Source organism: Stigmatopora nigra, chromosome 2, assembly GCF_051989575.1.
Source record: "Stigmatopora nigra isolate UIUO_SnigA chromosome 2, RoL_Snig_1.1, whole genome shotgun sequence".
Taxonomy (NCBI): domain Eukaryota; kingdom Metazoa; phylum Chordata; class Actinopteri; order Syngnathiformes; family Syngnathidae; genus Stigmatopora; species Stigmatopora nigra.
Genome location: NC_135509.1, coordinates 2,309,144 through 2,324,413, shown reverse-complemented (window position 1 = coordinate 2,324,413; position 15,270 = coordinate 2,309,144). Strand labels below are relative to the sequence as shown.

The following is a 15,270-nucleotide window of genomic DNA, read 5'->3' as shown; positions in this document are numbered from 1 at the left end:
AGACTTTCAACTCCCTACACAGGTTTTCCATTGGGTGGAGATCTGGAGACTCACCTTAAAATGCTTCATAAAAAGCCACTCCCTTGTTGCCCTGGCTGTTTGGATATGTACTGGCTTCCACAGGGGGACACGTCTGGAATTACAGGATTTGAGTCCTTTGCGGCGCATTGTGGTACTGATAGTAGTCTTTATTACGGTGGTCCTAGCTCTCTGTAGGTCATTCACTAGGTCCGCTCATGTGGTTCTGGGATTTCTGCTCACTGTTCTTGTTCTCATTTTGATGCCTTGGGGTGAGATCTTGCATGGAGCCCCAGATCGAGGGAGATTCGGTGGTCTTGTATGTCTTCCATTTGTCTATCATGTCCACAGTTGATTTCTTTACACCAAGCGTTTTACCTATTGCATAGTCAGTCTTCCCAGCCTGGTGCAGGTCTACAGTTTTATCTCTGGTGTCCTTCGTCAGTTCTTTGGTCTTGGCCATAGTGGAGTTTGGAGTGTGAAAAACTGAGATTGTGTACAGGTGTCCTTTATACCGAGTGGAGACCTCCTTAGACATTAGACCTCTTTGACAGCCAGCAATCTTGCCTGTTTGTAGGTGACCAAATACTTATTTTACACTCTAATTTGGAAATAAAATCTTTAAAAATCAAACAATGTGATGTTCTGTACAATTGGTGGTTTACTTAATACTTATATGCCCCACTGTATGTCATGTATTCACAGTTGTGGGCTAAAGAGTGTTGAGTAAATGTGCCTGAACTGAACTGACTACTTTATGAAGTACTTTATGTTCTGAAGAGACATGCGGCCAAAAAGACTGACTGCATGGAATAAAAGCTTGACTCAGTTTTTACTAGTTTGTCATAAAATAAAAAGAGGCCTGGGAAGTTGAGCTACATCCATATCTTTTTCTTTTTCCATCCGGGCGGAGGCTTCTTTTTCGATAACGCTTGACTAGTGAACTTCAAACAAGAGTAAGCTAGGTGTTAATGAACTGGATCCTGACAGCTTTTGCTTCCCGCCCCCACAATGTCTCCATTCACAGAAATCCGGCCACGGAAAGTGTCGGTAAAGTTATCCCGGCTTGAGTTTATGCAACTTTTTCTAACCCTCAGTACGTCTTTCTCTTGCCCCCACCCCAGGCCTTTAAGGTCAGGCCAAAGACAACACTAACCAGCATCAGCTGATACAAGTAGAGGCTAGTCGGATTTACATGATTCAAAATGGCACCCATTCATAGCCGGTCGGAAAAGTGTGGCCGTGCGGTGGTAAGCGGTGCGGGGGCCCCGCTTCCTCCTACACCCTACCTGCTAGATCGGTCACGGCATCTCCGAGGTGTCGGGGGGGTGTTTCCTCCACAACCCAGCATGAGGCGGCACAGCATCAAATCGCTTCCATGCCATTGCTTCTGAAAACCGGGGCCTGCAGAGGTAAAGGTGATATTTTAAAGCCATTATTGGCGCAGTGTTTCCTTCTCTAGTCTCTGAGGACTTTGACAAAGCTAATAAAAGTCACAGGGCCGCATATGGCTTCATTCAGCACACCTGACGTTTACAAAGGAACCAAGAAAAAAAAACTGCTTCAAACTTTACCGTCACGCAAGCTGACAGTGACAACAAAAGAGGAAGAATTTAAAGGTTATTATGCAGAATGGCCAAGAACACACTCGAGTTGGATAATCGGTATTTAGTACTATCAGTCAGAATTGAATGAAGTATGACAAGGAGACGGCCAAGGACAGGTATGGCCATACTGGTAGTTTACGGTAGCCACATTTTCCTAAAGAGGCACCTTATTACATCCCTAGCCATAAACCCTGTCTACAGAATGGCCTTAAACAACGCTGACAAGCAGTATTTACGACAACCTGAGCAGGCACCATGAAAACTTTTATTTCCATCAGATGTTTCCATGTGCAGATATCAGTGGAGGCGGCCGTGGCGTATAGCAATGTAATTCCCATCATCCACGCAACCTCCCATCTTGCTAGCAGTTGTTTCTCCCTAGACATTTTCAACCTTTCCACTGTGCAGTATCTCATAAGTCATATGTTAGGCAAGAGGAGATTGGGGTTATACATCTATTTACAGTACTTCTTGGCAAATTTTATCTGGAGAGAAACTGAGAAAACAGATCACAAACACCCTAAAATAATATTTGGATTATTTCCAGATTTTTTTTTAACTTGGTTTTTATATAGGATTATATTTTTTCTATCAACATGTAATTTTTATATCATGATGTCTATACTTGTCTACTAGCATAAAGCTGGCAGGCAGTAGAAAAATGTAAAGTATTTCATATATTAAGCACAATGAGTAAATGTCATTATTTTTAGAATGAAACAGTTCTTTATAGGGTTATGGTTATATTATGTTTATTATTCTTCAGCACATAACGTAAAATGACTGTTACTTATGTGGTAAGGACCCCGTATACTTGGAAACCCAGTAGACCAGGTGCCTTAAAAAAGTACATCATGGTTTGACGATAAAATAAAACACGAACGAGGGAAACTTTTTCCCAACTTAGCATTGAACCCTGCTTTAGTCACTTTGCTTTCCGAAACCTTTCCACACTTTTGGTTTCTCGTAGCACGAACCTCTCATTTTTATAAGCCTCAACGAAAACCTCGGGATGGTTCCATTAATAGAAGCGCCTATGGCTCCAGACTCATAAATAAACAATTAACCCCAAATAGAGGAAACCTTTCCGTGGCCTTTTTCGTTGCTGCGTAAATGCAGTCCTTATGAAGATACCGTACTATATTCAATTAAGCAATTTGTTCATTTTCAGGACAACTTTGTCAACTTACTTGCAAGCCAAATAATCATGTGACGTCGTACGGCCTGGGATTTCGTGACCCCCAAAGAGTTAGAAGGCTTCCGAAAAAATAAATTAACTGGACTGGAAATGTATTTTCAGGAGAGCGATAAATCTGTGCTTTAACACTCCGTGGGGCCATAGGGCAGGGCAACCCCGATCCAGTCCCCAGGGTCTGATGCTGTCAAGAACGTCTCTTTCCGCACAACTTCTCAGGCCTCCCGACTCCCCCCGTGGCCTTTTCGGCACTATTCCCACAGGAGTGGACCCGCCGCCCTCGCTGGGTTGCAGAGGTGAGTGTCCAGGGATTGGAGGTGGAGGGCAGGTTGGTAACATTATAAAAACAACACTTGTGAACAGTTGTTTACCTCCGCACCCATATTGAGTCATGAATTAGGTCTCCATCAAAGTAAGCGCTGAGGTAGTTCCTTGTTGCATTCATGACTCCCTCACGTCTATCCCCATTTGTGCGCTAAGTCTCTGGAAGAACCCCCCGCCAACCTTGCACCCGGCCCCAAATCTTCCCAAAGCATGAGCCACGGCGGCATGAATGGGGCATTGTGATGCGTCTCCGTCACGGCAGCGAATGTTTTCACTTCCATTTGATCCATAGGCGAGGCTGCTAATTGGGTAAGCGTGTTCCCAGGTCACCGGGAGGTTTTCCCTCTCCGTAAATACGGAAAGTCGGAAAAATGGGCCCCCGCGGATGTCGTTTCTCGCCTCCTTCCGTGTCATTTATTGTGTCTGAAAAAGCAGGCTTTATCATCAATATTCGTCCTTTTCCATAACTCACCGCAGGTGTCGCGGGGACGTGGACTCAACGTGACTAGTAATTTTCCACACTTTCCGAAGCTCTGGGGTATATTTGTTTGTTTTTTGTTCCCCTCCGTAGAATTTACATTTCCTCTCGCACGAGCCCTCTGGGGTGATCTCATGTCCCGGCACGACACACTCAGCATGTTTGTTTTGGGTGTGGGGCACTGTGGCCAAGTGGAGACTGCGAAGTATAATGGGATTGTTGGTTTTATACTTCAAAATACTACCACCTGAGTAGATGCAACTAAGTGTGAAAACTTTGCCTCGCTCAAATGGCTCAAAACAATGGCCTCCTATGTTCACCTCGGAACAATTTTTATCCAAGCGGAGACTGGGGGCAGCTTGGTCACTACGGCATACGCTGGCATTTGGAGTTAAAACCAGAGTAGGACTGGAATAACTGCCGCACCAACGCTGCGGTGTAAAAATCTCAGGCTTTATTTATTAATTTGTTGGCGAGTGAAATATGACATATTTTCTCTGGCTATAATATGACTTCTGCGTAGTGCGGTCCAAAATTGCCAAGTGTTCCGCAACGCCGTCCTGCAGCTGCGACACAGTAGTTTGAAACACACCACCGTACCACATCATTAGTGCCCTCAATTGCTCGTTGCAGGTCAGAGGTTCATCTTGGCCTTCCAGGTCTTCTTAAGCCAAGAAATGTGAAAGGTTTGCCCCTCATAAAGCCTCAAAAAGCCCCTTGGGATTGTTCACTTTAATTGGATACGCTTTGCTAACTACAGCCTATAAAACCAAGGTAGTGTTCCACTACAGATGTAAATGTCTGCCAATGTAATGTTTTTTTTCCTTTTAAAACAACAACATGAAATAGTAATCCTCAAATCTCTCAACAAAGTGGCCACAGGTTTAACTTTGACAGGGTATAATAGCGCCATCGAGTGGAAGCAACGATGCTATTATTTTGGAAGCCCCAGTGAGGTAAATTTAACCTTTTAAGGCCCAAACCACTAAATATATGTCAGTAAATTTAAGATATTTAATCTCTGAGCCTTCAATGGTCCTTGGGAACACAAAAGGACTACTCGGTTAAATATAATATGAAGTAAATTGATATAACACTTGTTTTTATTGGAGAAAAAGGAACAGACCTCAAAATTCATGCATCAAATATGATTTGTTTGGCTATATAGGGTTAAAAGAAATATACCTGTACCATTTTCATTTGCTTTTCAGTTCATTCTTTCTACATTAATAAAGAAGTTAGAAAAGTGAACATGAGTCATACATTATAGTTTGACTAATGAGTCACTGTCTTTTCTTACGTCATAAAAAATTACAACAATATCATAACTGGGTTACTATATGAATTCAAACCAAACTGGTGGTGACTTTAGTATACTTTAAGCTATAATATGTATAATTCCATTCACATTTTCCTAAATAATGTTGGCATCAGAAGAAATACAGCATTATACATAACAGTTTTTACATCAAGAAATCAAGGGTTGCCCTAATGGATGTAGAATAAGTCACCATAACAAATAAACAATAAACGTGTAACTGGTAAAATATCATTATGTGATTCATTCTGATTCACCTGCAGGGAAGGATGTGGGCTCGGAGACACAGACTTTATCATCTCAATCTCAATTCATCATCTCAATTCATCATCTCAATTCATCATCTCAATTCCTTCAAATGACACAATGTGGGAATCTAAAAGGAAGGAAATGGAAGAGGACATTAATATGGTTTGTATATTCATTCAAGAGACATTCCTGATCCGATTTGGACATTATCAGAGACTATGAATCAGGTAAAAATAAAAGAAAAAGAAGTAATTAGACGTCTATTGCCATCAACTACAGTGAAACAATCATAATAAAAATAGTAACTGTAATTTAATATACGTTTTATACCCCACACGCACACACACACACAAACACAATTTTATACTACCAAAACAATCGTAGATGGAAAAAATGAAAATATTCACCATTTAAAAAAGTATAGAAAATCTCAACCATGAAAAGTTTTACCACATCGACTTGGGATGTTTATTACTCTTTCTCGCTTCGTTGAAACCACTAAAAACAACTTTTCTATGGTTAAAATGCTCAGATCGCGTCGTGTAAATTGGAAAATAAAGACATTCGGGGGTGATTTTCCCTTTACACATTCCCTAATCGCAGTAAAAATATGATACGTACAGTGAAAACTTTGTACTGTACTCCGATATTCAAGTCATTTTTATTGGTTATCGTTTTCAGACAACTGAAAAAATTGAAATGACACTTTTAGGTTGATAATTTATTATAGTAAATTAGCATTCTAAACTCACCGAGGTTAATCTTTTGTCGATGATTTCAAAAGGACCCAGTTGGGGAGGAGCATGCAAATAAGTCCCGTTATCTCAAAAGAGGGAGTGTCTTATTCACAAGTATTCGTTGCCTTCAGGGACCATCAGACACTTCTCATGAGAACTCCACTCCCCGTCCACATACATCTACAAATCCGGGTAAGAAGTACAGAATATTTTAAACTCTTAATCATTAAATAAATAAATAATAAACGTGTATATATGCATTTAATGAGGAAATGCTTGTAGTACGTAATGCAAATCTTAGTTCAATACAATTTAGCAGAGTCTATAAAAATAGGTTAGTAATTAACCTACTGTCTTTTACAGCAGCAGCAGCAGTTACATTCATTTTACAGAAAAGGCCATTGATCATGGTTAAAGTAAGGTCTATAATAGTAATTTAGGGTAAATATTTTGAGTTTTCTTAAGATGTTGACATCTGCACATGGAGCAAACCTTAAAAAACACTTCCAAACGCATGTATACAGTAAAATCAATCATTTCCTTTGTCTTTTGTACATTTTTTAAACCTAAAATGTGCTGATCCGAGCATAGGAGATGCTTGCAATTTAAACTGAGATATTTTGTGATTTTTTTTCTGATTTGCTTTTTGGATATTATTATTGTTCTTGTGTAGATTGCTGTGAAAGCATGATTGAATTTTCTACATTTTTCTTTAGTTCCAAGGTTCAGATTGGTGATTCGGTACAGCACATTCGTGTCCATGCTCGTCATACATTCCTCAGCTGAACCCTCCCTGATCCTCCTTCTCTTTCTTCTTTACCTCCTACCATTCTTTTAAACCCTACTTCTGCTTTTAATAAATAAACGTCTTTAGAAAAAAAACAGCTCACCTGATTTTGAAGATCCACCAAAACCAAATACCGATCAAATACCTCAGTAATTACCTGATAACAATACCTGCATTTGTGTTTGTTTTGGCAATATACTTAGCCATCTTGATTCTTTTTATCATGTAAAATCATGTAAAACTTTAAAAAAATACTTAATACTTGAAAAAAAGTGTAAGAACGCAATCTAACTCCTAGAATGTGTTTCGGTGATGCAATGTTTACATAGTGACAATCAAATAACAGGATGTTGAGTATATTGGAATTCCCCCAGGTATGCATATAATTATATGCAACCATTCAAAATGTTTTAGTACCTCACCGTTTTTTAAAAATTCTTTATTTCCAGACATTTCTGTGCATGTTTTACATTCCATAAGTCTAATTTTCTTCACCGTCATCAAGAACTATGATCACGGCGGCGGAATATGGCGAGACATCTTGGGAACTACAGGTGCATGTGGACCAAAAAGATGGCGACGAATCTATGCGCTTCAAGCTTCGGGTGAAGGGCGACCTCCACATCGGAGGCCTCATGCTAAAGCTGGTGGAGAAGATCAGTAGGTATCAGACGCCGTTTCAACACCGTCTGCTCCAGTTCTGTTTACAATGCCGCACCTTCATTGCTCCACACCGAAGCGCCATTGTCTTAAATCACAATGGTTCGCATTGGGGGCAAAGTTCAACTCTGATCTAATCGGAATCATTCATTTTCTCAACCGTGCAATCTTTGAACCCTAAACCCTAGAACTGTGAACAATAAATAGCCTTATCCAGAAATTCCTAGACAGCACAGTGGTTGGTGCTTAATGACATATTATTTTTATGAGCAGAAGCTCCCCAGGACTGGTCAGACCACGCACTGTGGTGGGAACAGAGGAACTGTTGGCTTCTCAAGACTCACTGGACCTTAGACAAGTATGGAATCCAGGTAGGACAGAAGGACTTTAAGTCTAAAGGTCAATTGTTTTGTATTGGCGTCAACTTGTTCATTTTTGTACCCCTATACAGGCCGATGCTGACCTACGCTACACCCCCCAACACAAAAAAATGCTGCTTCAACTCCCCAACATGAAAACCATCCAAATGAAAGTCAGCTTCTCCTGTGTGGTTTTCAAGGCTGTGGCAGAAATCTGTCAAATTCTCAGTGAGTTCGTCTTACCTATACCTCACGCCAAAATCCAGATGTAGTCATCTAAGATTAGCTTTTTCTTCTTCTGGTCAGACATCAGGCGGTCTGAGGAACTGTCCTTACTCTTGCCAGTGGGCGACCACTCCAAGAAAAAGAAAAAAAGAGGAAAAAACTCACCACTAGAAGACATTTGGGACATTGATCTAATCAGTGGGGGAGCTGGAGGCTCAGGTACTGGCACAACAGTCACCAGTTCTAGAACCAAACACCCAAGGTTTAAGCTTGGCAAGATCTGGCCCACAAGTGGTGGTCATGTTAGCATATTTCAGTGCTATTGACAGTGCTAGAAGTTGAGTGTTTTTCCCATTCCAATCCGTCTTGACTGTGAGAGGCCTATACATGTTAACTTTTGGTACCATTTTAAATCCATTGTCCAATATACCCCTAATCAAGGCCCCATGTACAGCAAGACCATGACAGCCACCTATGACCCGGAGAACGGGATGCCCGTTTCGGCCACCAGCCTCTGGTTTGGGGACAACCCCCTTGCCGACTGCCAACCCAATCTACCACCTGCCGAGCTGAGCAAGCTCTACCAGCCTCTTTCCTTGGAAGAAAAAGCCATCAGAAATGCTGGGTAGAGTCCCTCAAGGGTCACAATAACCCTCAGGGTGGAAGAATTCCTCTCTAACTTGACTTGCTGTTCACAGGTGGTTGGACTCTTCACGGTCCCTCATGGAACAGGACGTCCAAGACCACGATAAACTGTTACTGCGCTTTAAGTACAATGTCTTCTTCGACCTCAATCCAAAAGTAAGAGCAACTATGTGAACTCAGGTGGTCCAGTTAGATCACAACTAAATTGGGTGTCCATTTGCATTTCAGTATGACGCAGTGAGGATAACGCAACTGTACGAGCAGGCTCGCTGGTCCATCCTACTGGAAGAGATTGACTGTACCGAAGAGGAGATGCTAATGTTTGCGTCGCTACAGGTAAGGATCATGATTTTTTAGGAAATTGGAATCGGGTGATTGTTTTTTTTGTCTTGAATTCTTTGGGGGGAGGTATTTGACCATTGGAGATGGAGTTAAAGCTGAACAATTTTCCATTCCTGCTCTTTGACGACCTTCGCGCTTGACACCACGGAGCTCAACTCCAATAAAATGACTCATCAAGTAGAAGTTGCCACTTCAGCGCTCTTAAAACCGATGACACGTGCAGAAGAGGGATCAAACCTTCTAAGTCTTGTACTCTTATGCGGTCAATTCTATGCTAGCTCAATTGGAAAAAAGCCTTCATGTCGACTTTGTTTTTGGTTTTTCAGTTTTAGACTGTATTTTTTTATTAGCTAGCATAATAATGATTGTGTTTTCTTTCTTTTGCAGTATCATATCTGTAAACTAACTGTGTCCACTGAACCACTGGACCACTCTAACGAGCAGGAAATCGATGAAGTAGAAGCTGCCCTCTCCAACTTGGAAGTGACGCTAGAAGGGGGCGTCTCGGACAGAATTCTAGTATAAAAGTTTTTCCTAACTGTCCTTTCATCTTTTGGGGTCCTCACAGTACAAAAAAACTTAATTACAAGTCTTAACTTGGTCAGGATATAAGATAATTGACCCTTGTTTTGTCCCTACATCCAGGAAGACATTACAGACATTCCAGAACTGGCAGATACGCTCCGCCTTCTCAGGTAACAAGACACGCCCATAATATGCACCTACTGTTTTCATGACAATTAAGAGCATTTAACTCCCACAGTATACTGACAACTTTCTCCTAACTCAGACCAAAAAGACTGACATTGCGGCCTTACAAGGAGTACTGGTTCGTATTCAAGGACACCACCATTTCCTACTACAAAAACAAAGAGGCCGCTGCAGGAGAGCCTCTAGAGCAGTTTCACTTACGAGGTAAACCAGTCAACAATACTAAATATACGTTATGTTACACTAACACTGCCATTTTCGTCACTAGGCTGCGAGATCGTCCCTGACGTCAATGTCACAGACAAAAAATTCGGTATCAAGCTCCTTCTGCCGGTAGCTGACGGGATGAATGAGGTTTACATCCGATGTGACAACGTAAGAACGCCTACCAGGCACAGTAATACCTTGAATATCACGGTTAATGCTGATCAGATAATGTAAAATTGCTGCAGGAGACGCAGTACGCCAAGTGGAAGGCGGCGTGTATACTAGCCTCCAAAGGCAAAACCATGGCCTACAGCTCGTACAAATCTGAAGTACGCAGCATTCAGTCCTTCTTGCAGATGAAGAGTCTGGCGCCTCCTCCGGGCCAGGCGGCACCAGACCTGGACTCCATGGAAATGAACGCAGAGTGTTTTGTATCACCACGCTATGCAAAGAAGCACAAGACCAAGCAGGTTGTTTTGGAGGACTGTAAATGCAACTAGCAATTGGTACTAATTTTGTTGTTGTTGTCTTCTCCAGCTCACAGCACGTATCTTGGAAGCCCACCAGAACATTGCCCGCCTATCCCTAATGGAGGCCAAGATGCGGTTCATACAGGCCTGGCAATCGCTCCCTGAGTTCGGGATTAATTACTACATCGTCAGGTAGTGTGAAAGAATGGGATCTGGTTCAAGGGCAATCATTACAAAAGTCCTTAATGTGGTCTTCAGGTTCAAGGGAAGCAAGAAGGACGAGATCCTGGGCATCTCCTACAATCGCCTGATCCGTCTGGACATGTCCACCTACCTACCCGTCACCACGTGGAGGTTCGCCAACATGAAGCAGTGGAATGTTAATTGGGAGATTAGACAAGTGAGTGTTGAGAACAAAAATGGAAGAGTTTTCAGTTCTAGAGATGACAATGTTTCTCTTTGGGTCATTGCAGGTGACTATAGAGTTTGACCAGAACGTGACCATAGCTTTCTGCTGTCTGAGCTGCGACTGCAAGGTGGTCCACGAGTTTATCGGTGGTTACATCTTCCTCTCGACACGGTCCAAAGACCAGAATGAGACCTTAGATGAAGAACTGTTCCACAAACTGACCGGAGGTCAAGAATGAGAATCTCATACTATTCAAAACAAAGTACTATAGAATCACCGCCTTTGAGTCAAGTCCTTTTATTTTCAGGTCAAAAATAGACAACAGTTCAACAATGTTGTTCAATATTTGATTACAATTTATTAATGTAATCATTGTCAGCATTTTGATCTCAAGTCAGGCTGAGAACTGGTGTTGTGTGTGTAAATAATTGTGGTCTGAAACTTAATGTGAATTTGCCATTTTTTTTAAATAAATCACTTTTATATCTTTATTTCCTTTTTGGTTGTTTTACTTGCCTCTCTCCACATATTCTGCACTATTTATACATGTTTTTACCTACTGTTTTCTAATCTTTAACAAGGTAAAAGGGGGTAAATCGTTATAAAAAGATACGTAAAGTGGGTGAGGAATATAGATGGTAGTTCATACTCCAGTCCACAGGAGGGCAGTGAACAACTAACATAATTGGCCAACCACCAAACAACACACAAAGAAGAAACATCTGGCTGACTTCTGGTAGCATTTTACGCTAAATTGAATGCTAACACGTGTGTACCGCAAATTGTTAAACTACGTACATCCCAACGGGAAAAATGCAACTTTTATGAACTGGCGTGACTCTTATTAAACAGTTTTACATTCTGGGCCGTCTAGTTTGACCAATGGCGGATGCGGAGTCTACCGAAGACTCCCTTCATCAAATCAATGAGGGGGACTACGTTGTGCTTAAACGAGGAGATATCTACAAAGCTTTACAACTACTGTCGAAAAAGTAAGTCTAAAATCACTGAATGTGTGCCACTCTTTTCAATGACGCCATTAGATGTCCAATATATTTTGACAGTAAAATCAAATTGGACATGCCAGCCACTATTTAAAATGTAATGGGTGTTTACTGTCATTATAATTTAACAAGATGACATTGATTAACAATGAAACGATGATTAACAATGAAAGGTGACAGTGTGTGTTTGCATATTGTCAGGCAATAAAATAATGTTTCCAGTATTAATATCTGATTTTGCAATGATTTGTGATGTTTTTTTTGTAAATAACAATTGTCAAGACTGTGTTAACTAAAGTTGTTTTGACCAAAAATGTGCAAAAATGGCGCCTAATAATAATAATTTCTCTGTTTTGACATCAGGAAAATTATGTTTGAGAAACAGTGGTTTTTCTTGGACGACGCCATTGGACACCATTACAGCACTGCTTTTGAAATTTTACCTGGAGGAAAACTGCAGCCTGCCAAACCAAAAGAGGAGCAAAATGCAGAGTCTGGTAAGTGTAGTTTATTTGTGTTTTTTTCCATGGAATTAAAAGTAAAATAATTGTCATAAATGTATGCTTTTTTTTCCTGCAGACACGAAGGAGGCCGGCACAGACAACCGTAACATCATGGACGACGGCAAGTCCCAGAAATTGACCCGGGATGACATCGAAACACTTAAAGAGCAAGGCCTAAAGGGTCAGGTACTGCAAAACTCTTTTTTTATTTTTTGCATTTAAAAACTGTACAGTCATTTTTAACATTTCTAAATATATCCCATATGTTCATTTCTTTCCTCTGTAGGAAATCATCCAACAGCTCATCGACAACAGCTCCACCTTCAGAGATAAAACCGAATACGCCCAGGACAAATACATCAAGAAGAAAAAGAAAAAGTGAGACAACGCCACATTCCATAATCAAAACCCTCACATAATATCAATGTCTTATTACAGATACGAGAACACGGTGACTATTCTGAAGCCGACCTGCCGCATCTTGGCGCTCATGTATCACGGACGCGAGCCAGGCAAAATCTGGTGGGTTATAATTTCCCCCCTCTCCCTATCTCACAACATTGCGACTCATATTTTTTATTTTTTTGCCGTGTGCATTGCAGTCACTTGCGATTTGACACGCTGGCCCAGATGCTGACCCTGGCCAACATCCACGCCGGAAGCAAAGTACTGGTGTTTGAGAGTTGCGCTGGCCTGGTGCTGGGCGCCGTCATGGAAAGAATGGGAGGTGAGAGACATCTCTTCCATGCCAAAACATCCCCATTCATTACGGCATTAAATGACTGATTGGAAATTACATTGTCATAAAAATAGATGCCATCTGCTAGTAATAAATGCAGAATAAGTGCTTTCTCGTTTTATGACCACCTCTCGGCATTTAACGACCGTTTCTTCCCGCTCTTCTCATCTAGGCTACGGATCAGTGATCCAAATGTACCCGGGGGGTGCGCCGGTCCGGGCGGGGGTGGAGAACTTCGGCTTCCCCGCTCGCTTTCACGACACGCTGCATGATTTTCCAATCTGGCGAGTCAACGCTTTGCTGGCAGGCACGTTGGACACCGGCGCGAAAGGACCCGCAGCCGGTGAGGGTACACGCCATAACATCAAATATGGCGTATTTTCCAAAAATACTGCTTTTTGATTAAGCAGTATTTTCCAAAAATACTGCTTTTTGATTAAGCAGTATTTTCCCAAAATGCTGCTTTTTGATTAAGCAGTATTACCCAAAAATACTGCTTTTTGATCAAGCAGTATTACCCAAAAATACTGCTTTTTGATCAAGCAGTATTTTCCAAAAATACTGCTTTTTGATCAAGCAGTATTTTCCCAAAATACTGCTTTTTGATCAAGCAGTATTTTCCCAAAATACTGCTTTTTGATCAAGCAGTATTTTCCCAAAATACTGCTTTTTGATTAAGCAGTATTTTCCAAAAATACTGCTTTTTGATTCCGCAGTGTTTTTAGATTTTACAAAATGATTTTTTAACTAAAAAAAAACTGAAAAAATTGTTAAAAAATTACAATTATTGATTTAAAAACTCATTTTTTATAGATCTAAAACAGTGTTTATTTGAGCTTTTTAAATATATTTTTAGATTTTACAACATGATTTTTTAACTCAAAACACAGGGAAAAAATATTAAAAATTACAATGTCATTTGTTGTTTTTGTGCATTCTCAGAAGCCACGCCCACTGAAGTCCAGACCGATGGAGAGCAGCATCGTGACAGCCCAGAGGCGGGCGACCAGGCGGAAACGAATGCCAGCGAAGATCCACCCAAAGACGGCGAGCGCGAAAAAGACAAACAAACCAAAGTATGACAAAATATCCAACGGCATTGACACATTTGGGAGTTTGACCTTCTCTGAAATGTTTTAGATGGAGCTCAAGAGGGTCAAACAAGAGGAAAGACGCAAGAAACTAGCGGCGGCAGCGGCTCTTTTAGAAGGCAGGAACGCAGACGGGTCAGACATGCTATCACATATACTGACAAAACCCAACTTGAGCTCTATTTATCTTAACATTTCATAATCTACTTTTTGATAGATTGGTCATCGCTGCTCGATTCCACCCGTGTCCAGTCCTGATGGGTCTTCTCAAGTTTTTGTCTCCCTCCAGACCGTTTGTTGTCTACTCGCAGTTTAAAGAGGTGAGCAAAATGAAACGGACGTTTGGTCGCCGGACATTTGGTAGCCGATCTAATAAATGATTATAAATTGTAGATATTGCTCCTTTAAGTCCAGTATTTTTTTTTAAGTGAAGCAGATTTTACCGCAAATTATTCTAGTGCTCTATATTGACATTTAAAATAAAATTAAAAGGTACACTCATAATATTAATAATATTTTTTTCTCTCTCTTTCAGCCACTGGTGGAATGCTTCACCAAACTAAAAGAGCAAGGCAGCGCCGTCAACATCCGCCTTTGCAACACCTGGTTACGCCACTATCAGGTGACTTTCTATCTCGCCCAAGTCGTCTCCTTAATATGTTCTGACCCACATTTCTGCACCCCCAGGTGCTGCCCAACAGGACGCATCCCAAACTGCTAATGAGCGGCGGTGGCGGTTACCTCCTCTCGGGCATCACGGTGGCCACGGACAAGCCGGAGCCGACCGGTTCTGAAGAGCCGGCGGCCAAAAAACTCAAACTTACAGAAAACTGAAGGCTCGTCGGTGTTTTCGGGGCGCTTCGGCAACTGAGCTGGCGGGAGTGTCGCTTTGAATTTATCGCCAGTTATGCAAGAAGAGGACAGACACACATTAGTTTTCTTGTTTTTTTTTTTTTTTAATGATGTTTTATTTTGCTGGATATTTGTTGTTGTAAAATAACAAGTTGTAAAATACAATTAAAAGATTCCAATGCAGAATTATTTTTGTTTTCATTTTATGGATGGAAAGTCTGTTGCCAACATGCTTTTATTTGACTTTTATTTACTGTTTTGTATCATAAATTCTGTTTTCTGGTCATTGACGCCAATAAAAGTCCCTAAAAAATTCATTCAAAATGCAGATTTTTTTCTT

General features: G+C 41.1%; 2 protein-coding genes across 5 annotated transcripts; both read left to right on the top strand.

Moving 5' to 3' along the window:
* Positions 1 to 6,055: 6,055 nt before the first annotated feature.
* Positions 6,056 to 11,232, top strand: fermt1 (FERM domain containing kindlin 1). Of its 3 annotated transcripts, none has more exons than XM_077741033.1 (16): positions 6,056 to 6,118; positions 7,219 to 7,373; positions 7,647 to 7,744; positions 7,825 to 7,960; positions 8,039 to 8,176; positions 8,399 to 8,582; positions 8,656 to 8,758; positions 8,831 to 8,938; positions 9,332 to 9,463; positions 9,590 to 9,639; positions 9,735 to 9,859; positions 9,924 to 10,030; positions 10,108 to 10,332; positions 10,400 to 10,524; positions 10,591 to 10,732; positions 10,806 to 11,232. In XM_077741033.1, exons 2-16 carry the CDS (start codon positions 7,223 to 7,225, stop codon positions 10,977 to 10,979), a joined length of 1,998 nt encoding a protein of 665 aa, XP_077597159.1. In that variant the 5' UTR covers positions 6,056 to 6,118; positions 7,219 to 7,222; the 3' UTR covers positions 10,980 to 11,232. The 3 variants fall into 3 exon arrangements, with proteins under 3 accessions (XP_077597159.1, XP_077597165.1, XP_077597174.1); XM_077741039.1 differs by having other exon boundaries at positions 6,085 to 6,118; positions 7,194 to 7,373; XM_077741048.1 differs by lacking the exon at positions 6,056 to 6,118 and having other exon boundaries at positions 7,230 to 7,377.
* Positions 11,233 to 11,389: 157 nt separating this feature from the next.
* On the top strand, positions 11,390 to 15,241 carry trmt6 (tRNA methyltransferase 6 non-catalytic subunit). 2 transcript variants are annotated; one of them, XM_077741070.1, is made up of 13 exons: positions 11,390 to 11,509; positions 11,616 to 11,733; positions 12,109 to 12,242; positions 12,325 to 12,434; positions 12,535 to 12,626; positions 12,687 to 12,770; positions 12,851 to 12,975; positions 13,160 to 13,330; positions 13,930 to 14,063; positions 14,128 to 14,213; positions 14,296 to 14,398; positions 14,614 to 14,700; positions 14,766 to 15,241. In XM_077741070.1, the coding sequence occupies exons 2-13, from the start codon at positions 11,624 to 11,626 to the stop codon at positions 14,910 to 14,912; spliced, it is 1,383 nt and encodes a 460-aa protein (XP_077597196.1). In that variant the 5' UTR covers positions 11,390 to 11,509; positions 11,616 to 11,623; the 3' UTR covers positions 14,913 to 15,241. The 2 variants fall into 2 exon arrangements, with proteins under 2 accessions (XP_077597196.1, XP_077597188.1); XM_077741062.1 differs by having other exon boundaries at positions 11,442 to 11,733.
* Positions 15,242 to 15,270: the final 29 nt, after the last annotated feature.

Bases quoted from the DNA above. Each gene is read 5' to 3' on its own strand.
- fermt1 (XM_077741033.1), top strand. From the start codon at position 7,223: ATGATCACGGCGGCGGAATATGGCGAGACATCTTGGGAACTACAGGTG. The intron at 8,583-8,655 runs GTAGAGTCCCTC...TGCTGTTCACAG, and splicing joins AAAGCCATCAGAAATGCTGG to GTGGTTGGACTCTTCACGGT. The intron at 9,640-9,734 runs GTAACAAGACAC...CTCCTAACTCAG, and splicing joins GATACGCTCCGCCTTCTCAG to ACCAAAAAGACTGACATTGC.
- trmt6 (XM_077741070.1), top strand. From the start codon at position 11,624: ATGGCGGATGCGGAGTCTACCGAAGACTCCCTTCATCAAATCAATGAG. The intron at 12,976-13,159 runs GTGAGAGACATC...CTTCTCATCTAG, and splicing joins CGTCATGGAAAGAATGGGAG to GCTACGGATCAGTGATCCAA. The intron at 14,214-14,295 runs GTCAGACATGCT...ACTTTTTGATAG, and splicing joins GAAGGCAGGAACGCAGACGG to ATTGGTCATCGCTGCTCGAT.